Genomic DNA, 10420 nt, shown 5'->3' on the forward strand with positions numbered 1-10420 from the left:
AAAGGTTAAGTCAATCTATGCAACGGTGGACGCAAAAAATGAAGGTTTGAAGAGTTTAAAATAAATAAACAATAAATGGGTATAAAGATCAGTTGTTTTTACTTAGTTAAGCTTCAAAAAATTCGATTTAAATATACCAATAAATGTTTTTAAAGTCCACAACGACCTTAATAGTAATTTGGAATTCCTTTAATTGAATATATGTTTGCCAATTAAATTTTTGCTTTAATATTGTCTGAGCTTTTTGTATCTACAAAGCGTCTTGCGATAAATACATCGTTTTAAATCATAAAATAAATAAGCCGATAGAGTGGTGATCAAATTCAAGCCGATTAAAATAGCAATTCGGGCGGCATTTAAGCGGTAATCGTTGCTCTCAAAAGGCTTTATAATTGCGAATTAGTAAATAATAATTCCCGGACACCACGGACACTAAGCGGCGTGGCAATCCTGTTGGCAGGACCAACCGACGGTGGCAACTCTGCCCAAAAAGATGGCTGAATGCTGGGGTCAGGGGACAGAGGACAGTAGAGCCAGAGGCATTGGGACAGAGCAGAGCAAATGAAGTCACGTACGTGCGATTTTTCTTCTGCTTTGGGGCACATATTAAAATACGTGCGTCTCGCTTTTACTATAACTTTTACACAAACACACACACACATACAACAAAGCACACCCACGGACACATGCACATTAATGGCGGCATGATGAGGCAGCTAAGTTTGCGTGTTTGTTACTGCTGTTTGCCTCACTCACAAAAGGGCTACAAATGGCTTAGGCTTTTCCGCTGTCCTTGTGTGTCTGTGTATGTGCGCTCTGGTTTTTCGTTTTGGGTTCTTATTTTTTGGTTTTATGTGCTGGCGTGCGTGTATATATATTTGTTTCAATTTCAATGACTGCAAACAACATTTGCACTTAGTAAATAAAATATAACAAACGCAGTGGGTCGGAATATGCCGTCGGCACTCGGTTTTCGGTTCGTTTAAAGTTGGCCACACTCCGTTTAATGCCTTTTGTTCGGCTCGCTTTCGGCCCCTTTCCCTATTTGGCTAGTGGCCAGCGTCCATCGTTCAGCCTCCAGAACCAGTTCCAGAGCTGCTCATTTGCATTTTGGCTGCTGCAGCTGGCCAACACAAAAGTGGGAAATGGGCCAATGAACTTGCAGACAAAGGCCTGGGTCCATACTGCTTGCTCTATTTTAGCCCATTGCAAAATGTGTATATATTTAGACTCTTTAAAATGAAGAACCTAGATTGCAAGCAATTAATAAATCCCCATTTTGATAACAACTTTATTGACCACTGCTAGAACGAAGGCATGCCTAAAATGTAATTTTAAACGCACAAAGCAAGATTTTGCAGTAGTGGGCGATTTAAATACAAGTAAACTAACTAAGCTTAAGTTCAGATCAGATACTAGTTATGGAAACACAAGCACTGTGTATTTAAACATGACTAAAACCATTTTAAGCAATTTAAAACATTTTAACTTCAACTAAATTTATAAAATACAAAAATTAAATCGATTTAAAATTGTACTAAAACTTAGCTTTTCCCGGAAACAATCACATCATATGTTATATTAAACTAAATTATTAAAATGTACTAAAAATTTACTTATGCTAATCTTTTTTACTCAAGCCAAAGAACGCTGTCTATTTTTTTTTGTGTTCATATGTACTATTGAATATCTACTCTGTGTATTCGAAAGCCATCAATCCATTCACAATGAATTTTTTTAATTTCCGTTTTTTGTCTGTCATTTTAATCCCAGTTTTGTCAAAAAAATGATGTTTTTCTTTTGAATATCTGTCAACACTGGTACTTGCCGGGAAAAAACAAACAGAAACAATATCGTGTTCCCCCCCTTTTGGCCAGAGGCATGTGCTTTGCGTCGTTTGGGGACAGTAGGAGAGCCATTGTTGACTTGATTTGTATGCGCCTTGGCTTAGTGCAATGGCCACTTTGTTTTTCGGTCTCTGGCCAGGCACTCGAAAGTCCCCCATGCAGGCAACCTTATTGAATTTCCTGTGATATGCAAAGCAACGATTCTCAAGACTGTAGACAAATCCAAAGCAGAAGAGCCACAAAGCCCAGCAAAGCACCCCATCTGGTGGGCGAGAGTCTGACCACCCCATTGTCTCTGTCCTCGTCGCAGACACAGGAGTGTCGGCAGATACCGCAGTCCGAGTGGTTTAGGTAGAGGGTTCCCGCCAATTGCTGGCAGCCCAACTTCGGCGCCCAGAAGCAGCACCAGTCCAAAATCGGACCTTAAAAGACACAAAAGTGATCTAGATCCGACTTTTATCAATATACATACCTTTGATAGCGTATTTTTCTGGTACACAGGCGTGTAAGTCTGAGTTATGATCAGCTTTACCCTTCGAAAAGTGAATGTTTAGCCTATCCGTGTTGTTTGTGCAGAATACACCAGACTTGGAAATCGTACATTTCGTCTGAATGTGCTGACAGTCTGAGCACTGCGGTTCTGGTAAATCCGGAAAATCGCCATTCGCCGCTACTTGGCATCGTAAAAAGGACATAATTAACAACGTAACCAGACTTTTTCTGATAATCATTTCTAATTTATAAATGTGTGAGTGTTTTTTGAAAGCAGACTCAGTGATTGTGCTGTTGAAGAAAGTAACAGAACAAATATTTAAGAATATATTATCCTTTAAAAAGGGAATATGTGTAATATATTTAAGTTGGCTACTATGATATTTTTCTCAGAAATATAATTTGGTTTGCCAATATTAAACAAAATGATCTAAAAAACTATTTATTTTTATCAAATGTTATAGATCTATAAATAACAAATTTTAAATTTGTTTTTGTTCAAAATTGCTGTGCTTTCCCAAAAATAATGATAATCGTGATGAAAATGTCGCCTAAATCTTTTTTGGAGTATACTTATTTATGTAATTAAGTCCAAGGAAGTTTGCAATAAAAAAAATAAAATTAACATTACTTCAGGAAGTCAAACGATCATTTTTTCGTTTGTGTAAGAACATATCTGCCCAATTTATCTGCCACGGCACCGGTCCTACGTGCGTGTCCATGTGTGCAGAAGTGCGAGGTCTTGGATGCGGGAAGTTGACGCCGAACGACCCCTCCAAGCCTGATGAGGGTTAATTTGCCAACGGCTCAACAATTCATCAGCCAGTCCAATTAACTAAGCGCGACCTATTTCCCCAGCGAGGCGGCGCGACTTGTCGGGTGTTATAAATTTAAATTTAAAGGCCAAACAAGGCGCTGTGCCAAGTGCTTTATCGCTGGCCTAGCAGATTCACCGAAATTAAGAAAAACTGCCTGCCCAGGCCGGCAAATCCGAAGTCGAGGACACCGACAGGATCTCTTAGTCGGTTACAGGATGTCCAGGTGCTGGTGCTTGGTCTGGCCAACTACTTGTATTTGGACCGACTCCGTTGACAGCGTTTGCACTTTATCCTTGTCAGCTGTTATCGTTTGTTGCTTCTCCGGCGAACGACGCGTTCGGTTTGAGAAATTGCCGCACAAAAGTCAACGTGTAACGAGAAAATAATAAATGCCATTAATACAGCAGGTGGGGCAAACAGACAGCTGGGCGGCCAGAAAGGGAAAGCGTGCCAGATGAAAACGAATGGAGTATGAAATTGAAAAGCGGCGGGCGCAGTTTAAGGAACCTGTCAGAAGTAAAAACAGAGCTTAGGATACCCTTACTACATTCAAAATATAGATGATTATATCAAATAGCAATTCAGCATAGAATTATAAGTTGTGAATGAAATATACTTTTATAAGAAGGATTTCGTCATTACCTTGAAAAACTAATAAATAAATTAAAGGTATTTTGCATTCTTCAATTAAAAACACATCAAAGCCAGAGAATCAAATTATTCCATTGGTTTTATACAGTAGTTACCATTGATAAAGCTTCTTAAGCAATTTTAACAAATGTGAATGATTTTTATTTGATGTGCTTGGAATTATGTTTTGATCAATTATTGGGGGCTTCATTTCATGCGAGTGTGTTTGAGACCAGGTGGCGATTGTCACGCAATGGCATCAGGCCCAAAGGCTTGAAGGCCTTTACTTTTATTGACAAACTCGACGAGAATTTGTGCGAAATGTGCGTGCGCGACCTGACCAGCATATCCCTTATCCTTTGAGTGTTCTTCTTTATTTTTTTTTTTTTTTGGGGACACAAAAAGGGAACCTTCACGAGTGTGAGTGCGGTTTTGGGTTGGGCGTGGCCCAGGACACGGCATTTTTTTCCGTAGTTGTTGCTTGTGTCTTTTGTTTCCACCTCGTGCCACTTGACATTGCTTGCGGTTTGTTAGTGGTCCGGGCGAATTCCAGTGTGCAACAATCTCGTACGGAAAATTTTGTTATTCAAAACACGACGGATTACCGTTCATTCCGCTTACTCACACACTTACATGAGATTCGGAAGAAGCGAAATGGGAGCACACTGAGACAAGTAAACGGAACTTCTAAGCCAAAGTGGCTTAACATTAAAATTTTATTGATTCACTTAACTTAAGCTAGCTTTGCCAAATTTATGTTAGTTATTCTGAGTGGTTTAGTTTCAAAATAAGAATTTTAACTTGTTTATAGTAAACAAAGTTGTTTGCTTTGAATGTCTATGATAAAATTTACAACTTGAAATCAAGGCAAGCACAAAATATGGCCACTAATACTATTTTTGAAGAAAGCGAGCATTACTTTTTCTTCCATTAGACCTTAAGTTAATTTTAGTCCGAGTTAATCAATTAAAACCAATTTAAAACCAAATATATTATCTGAAAAATCTCATCAAATATTTTTGTATTCATATATTTTTTTTAGTGTATATATACGCATGCCTATGTGGAGACCGCAGGCGGCACCTTGCCCTGCGACTCATGTCGCCGGCGTTGTCACACGGCGCGCATTTGTTAGACACTAAGCTCGTGTATGCCTCTCCGGTCGGGATAAGAATGTTTATTATGTTTAACACACACACACACTTGCTGAGGCGTACACATACACCCACACACTGATAGAGCGGGCACAACTAGAAGCCAAACCGCAAAGCAACCGCACGTATAGAACTAAAAGGGGCTGACGGCAAATGACAGACAACAAAACGGCAAAATGAAGCCGCCACATCCGTTTCCGCTCGCAGCGGCCATTGTCTTGTGTAACTAACTTCAAAATGGCGACACGCCATACCGCGCAATTATGACCACGCCTACGACTTTTGCCATTCTGCAGTGCCCTCGGTCCCTGCCAGTTTTTATTTCGCTTTATTAAATGCTTCAGGTAGCTACTTAAACACGTTTTCGATTAGAGCAGCTGCTGTCATTACTCAAAGTCGCGGGGGGAAAGGCGGAAAGGGGCGCATTCTCGCCTGTCTTTTGCCAATGCGAAGAGGAGAAGCTGTTTTCTTTTCTTCGGCGGCCCCTACCTGCGATTTCCTTTCATTCTCCGCTGCTTTCTTTTCGGATTGTGTACATCTTCAATATTTTATAATAAAGTGAAATTCCAGGAAGAGGAATACAAAAATGTGCAGCTAAAGTCGCGGGCGGAAGGGGGTGGAAGGTTGGGATTTCTGCTTACTGGAGTGTGCTGATAAGGCTTGGAATCAGCTTAAAAGAAAGGGAAATTTGCAGTATTAAAAAGTGAGCAGGGCCAGGAACAAAGAATATTTTTTTTGTAATCAGTAGACTACTTGTTTTCTTTCCTTGATAAGCCGGTCTGAAATATAACTAGCTGCAGTTATGCAGCAAAGATGCTAAGAGGGATTTTTTTGCCACCCATAAATTTATCTTGTAACAAAGAAAAACTTACAAACTGTAATCTTCAGAAATTAAAATAGTAAACAAAAATTCCATAAACTTGTAAAGCTCAATAAATAAACAAAAAATACAAATACAACACGCTACAGAGTCTTGAATTTATATGCCTATAGTTATAAATAAATGTAAGTATCAGAAAATTATTTCTAATTGTTTTGTTATTTGTTTTGCCTTAATACTAATTTGCATTTAAATTATTCAGGTAAACTTATTGAAATGTTGTATATATATATTTAATTAAATATAATTTTCGAAAAAAAAACTTTGCCTAAGGAAATGAAAAGGAAGTAAAGTGAAACAAGGTTTTACAACCATAGTATCACAGAGTTGAGATTACATTTCAGGGGAAAAGCTCTCACTAGTAGCTACTCCCAGCATTTTAGAGTGTTTAAGCAGCTTGGTGCTGGCATGGCAACCTAGCCGAGTAGCTGGTAGAATCCATCATGGAATCATGGTACGTAGAATACCTCAAAAACAGCCACAACCTGTCATAATTTGATGTCATAAGCCGCTGGACAGGGCGGGGGACGGGGGAAAGTGAAGTGTGGCCTCTTTAAAAATAAATCTGACGGTGCTTTAATGCTGTACCCTGTTATCGCTGGCGACGTGCAGCTGTCGCTATTAGCGAGCGACTGCCATGGCCTCCTTGCCCGTTTTCCTGGCCACGGTTCCGCCTCGTCCTGCCAAATGACTGCTCCGTTGTGTTTCTCTTCATTGCCTGATGCGGCGTGTTGACAGGATATTTACAGGATTTCTATCAATATTCCAGCATTAGCACGTACGCCTGCAATGAACGTGAACGTGAGTAATGCCATCCCGAAGCAGAAATACGGGAAATTCTACCAGAGGGCTCGACAGAAAGACAATGAAAGCTGCTGAGCGAAAGTCGCCACGATTAAATTGGCTTCTAATTTAATCATATTCTAACAAAGCAGCAGATGCTATTAATATTCAAAATTAACACTAGATATGTATGTAAGGATTAAACGTAGTTAATGGAGGGAAGACTTGTTAAGTTGCAAACTACAGTTTTGAATTTAGAAATATATTTCCTCTGGGACTACATGTTAACATTTCAATTTTTTTAATTTCAATGTTTTAATTGTATTCATTGCTCTGATTGCTTCCATTTCTAGCTATTTCTTCAACAAATTGAAAGAACAACAAGGCTTAAAAGCGGACCGTTAAACTTATTCCTATTAAATTATTTACATTTCATTTGTACCTGCAGCCCGTTGCCTCAATGGGTTAAGTCGGAGGCCAAGTCAATTGTTGCCGGTCAAACAAAAACTGGCACAAAAACAAGTGAAACAACAACAAAAACAACAACTACAATAACAACAACTGAAAGGAGCACAAGTATTTGTGCTATTTAAAATTTGCTTTACCAAACGTCAAGTGGCTGGCAACGGCAGTCAGGCCAAAGTGCCACTCGGCCCAGCTTAACCTCTGCCCTCAGCCCCGCCCCTTACCGCCCCTCCCGCCCACTGTGGCCTGGCTTATATGAGTGTGTGTGACAGAGAGGACAGACCGAGTTGGGCTCAACTGAGGCCTATTGGCCATAAATTATTAATGATTACTAGCCTGAAATTACAGTTAACTCACTTATTTGCTCATTCGCAAATGAAGGCCAATTGCATTTGGGGGCAAACGAGGGGGTGTCCGGAGTCTAATTTATTTTTACCACAAAAGCGGCCAAAAAGATAGGACCAGCCGGCAAGGGTGAAAAGTCTCCGGCTAATTGTGGCCCCGATTATGTTTAAATATTTATGCTGATTGTTGAAACTGCGCCGAACATCAATCCAAAAACTTTTCTCATTTATGCACCGACAATCATTTCATATTCATAACAACTTTTTGTTATTTATATTTTATATAATTTTATGCCTGCTGCGCACAAGCAAAATGTATCCCATCGCATGCAAAATTAGGTATTTGCCGGAGTCAAACAGCAGTCCGTGATGCTGTTGTTTTTTGCGGACTTCCGCTTAAAATGGCATGCGCCCCAATTGATTTTCATTAGCCGGGCCAGCATCCGAATCAAAATTCAATTTTTTGTATACATTTGCTGTTTGTATTTGATTGTTGTCTTGGCTCCTAATTCGCTGACTTTATTATGCCGTCTTTGGATTCCATTGATTATTCCGAATTGTTTGCTCTATGCTCACAAGGCGGATGAGTTTTGTTCCACCAAGTTATATAACTGCAGTTCTTGAAAGGTAGAAATTGGCTTACTTGATTTTGAAATAGCTGATAGACATTTTAGCTATGCGATAAGTTTACTGTCGTATCTTTTCAGCTATCGTGACAAAAGAGCTTTGAATTTCCATCTTGTTACCTTGATATACATTTCAACTCTATCAAATATCAATTAAATTTGCCCATAACCCACTTGTATTTGGTGTTTGGAAGAGGTTGAGGTATCTTTTCAGAGGACTAAACAAAGCGAAAAGGGGAGAAATCCACACCGCTGGGTGGAATGAAAGAGTGTGATGCAAAGTGCAGAGGATGGTGCAGATTGAAAGAGTGTTGACGGCGCAAACTATTGAAGAACTATTGAAAAGTATTCAAGCGCAGGAAAGTCTCAGCTGGGCGGTGGACTAAATGGGGGACACGAGTGGCTGGTGGGCGTGGCAGCTGCCTACACAAGAATGTGGACAAAAACAAAAATTCTTTCTAAAGCACTCAGCAGCCCAAAAAGCGTGGATGCATACACACACTCACACACATGGGAATTCACACACAAACGACACTCCCACACACACACACATATATATGCACGAAGGCTCCTCAGTTAGTTGCACTGAAAAGAGGATAAACTGCATTTTTATCTTTAAACACACTTCAAGAGCCATAGGCGTCTGAGGGAGTGGGCGTGGCAGGCCAACAGGCACGAAACACAAACACAAGTGCATGCGCACCTGCAACAGAGTGTGTAGGTGTGCGGCAGGTGTGCTTTTGTCACAGCCCGTGCTTGTTATTATTATGATTATTATTCAAGTCATCAACGACGGCCATAAAGCAAGTTTTTGAAGGAGCGCTGCCATCAGTGCAGTCACTGCACTTCAAACGCAATGGCAAATGAGAAATGGGAAAGGGAGGGGCTCAGCGAGGTGATATGAAGGATCGTTGAGGCTGCCTTCGTCACCCATTAAATCTATCTGCTCGAATTGCGGGCTTTGGGCATTATTCAGCGACCCCGCAAACGGTCGATCGAAATGGGCAAACTATTTATGAAATTTGGCGGGCTTAAGCGAGCTGCGATAAACGCTTGGCAGCCGGTTACCACTTGTCATTTGCCAGCCACGCCCATGAAGACATTATGCGATAAGCCCCAAGGTAACGACATTGCAGCAGGTTTCCCTGCTTTTCCTCATTTTCCTTTTTCCCCTTTTTACCGCTTTTTTTTGGCAATTTATTGCCAACCTTCAAATGGGGCGAACTATGCCAATTTCTAGCCGTGAGTTGGCAGCGGTAAGAGTGTGAAAGCTAAAAGTGGTTTGCATAACGGCAAAAATTAATTTTTTAACACGCACACTGCTAGAATGAGATAAAAGAGGCGATCACTGAAGAAAAGATTCTCGCTGAAAGAAAATATATATTTAATATTAATTTAATCAATTGTTTAGGTTAGCTGATATACAAATCTACCTTAATCTAAAGCTCTGTAAAAAAGGTTTAACAAACGTATACTCTAAACAGCTTCCTAAAAAAAACTTCAACAAGAAAATGAAAAGGAAATATCAATAACTTATTAATTCACCAAATTTATTGCCTAAAAACAGTTTGTTAAATTTATGCGTAATTAATTACAAAATAATATCATATATTTTTAAAACAATTTTATGGTTTTGGTGTAAAGAGCCGTGGCAAATTTATCACCAGTCTTACCACCCATATTTTTTCTCAGCGTAAGAAGAGCTACAGCTAAGGAGAAACCCGCTGCGCGTTGACACTGATTTTGACGCATTGCTCCCAAAGGATGTGACCCAAAAAGTGAGTGCGGCAAATGAGCAAATGTAGGCGGCGGCAGAAAGGGAAGCGGCTACAGAAACCGGTTAAGCGTTCGCCAGTCTGGAGTGCTGGAAATATGAGAGATGACGGGTGGAGTGGGTGCTCGCCTAGTCGTTAGCCGTGGTTTTTAATTTGCGCCCGACTTCTGGGAGGTGAGAGCCTGACAAAGTGAAAGGCAGTTGGGTCCTGTGCAGTGGCAATCAGACAAAAGGGAGCCCGGCATTTTAATATGCAGATTGCAGATCCTGAAATGAGAGTTATGTATTCTATGTGGCGGCAAAGCAAAAGTATCTTTGTGCTGGTTCGCCAAATCCCAAAGCCACCAATTGATAGCACTGGCGAACTGGTTCAATGCCAGGCCAAATGCTGTGAAAAAAAGTCGAGAACAAGACGAACAGAAGGCAAAACTGGATGCCCAAGCTAAAAAGATTCGCTGCGAGCGTCGCACAAGTGCTACACAGGGAAAATGCAAAAGAAAACTGCTGGCAAAAAAGGAAAAAGGGGGAAATGCGAAAACGCTGAAAACCATGTCAGTTTCATGCTTGCGGCCGCACTTAACATTATTTCTGCTGCACCAGCTACAAG

The 10420-nt window shown here is 40.4% G+C and overlaps 1 protein-coding gene across 1 annotated transcript; it reads right to left on the reverse strand.

Annotated features, from left to right (window-relative positions):
- Positions 1-1773: 1773 nt before the first annotated feature.
- LOC108139150 lies at positions 1774-2650 on the reverse strand. Its single transcript, XM_017261768.2, has 2 exons — positions 2320-2650; positions 1774-2269 (listed from the first exon to the last, which is right to left on the reverse strand). Exons 1-2 carry the CDS (start codon positions 2576-2578, stop codon positions 2052-2054), a joined length of 477 nt encoding a protein of 158 aa, XP_017117257.1. The 5' UTR covers positions 2579-2650; the 3' UTR covers positions 1774-2051.
- Between the last annotated feature and the right edge of the window lie 7770 nt (positions 2651-10420).

Source organism: Drosophila elegans, unplaced genomic scaffold (genome assembly GCF_018152505.1).
Source record: "Drosophila elegans isolate 14027-0461.03 unplaced genomic scaffold, ASM1815250v1 contig_476, whole genome shotgun sequence".
NCBI classification, from domain to species: Eukaryota; Metazoa; Arthropoda; class Insecta; order Diptera; family Drosophilidae; genus Drosophila; species Drosophila elegans.

What these genes read in the sequence shown, in the direction of transcription:
- LOC108139150 (XM_017261768.2), bottom strand. Translation starts at nt 2,578, where the DNA reads ATGATTATCAGAAAAAGTCTGGTTACGTTGTTAATTATGTCCTTTTTA. An exon ending in AGAAAAATACGCTATCAAAG is followed by an intron (nt 2,270 to 2,319) that starts GTATGTATATTG and finishes GTGTCTTTTAAG; the next exon opens with GTCCGATTTTGGACTGGTGC.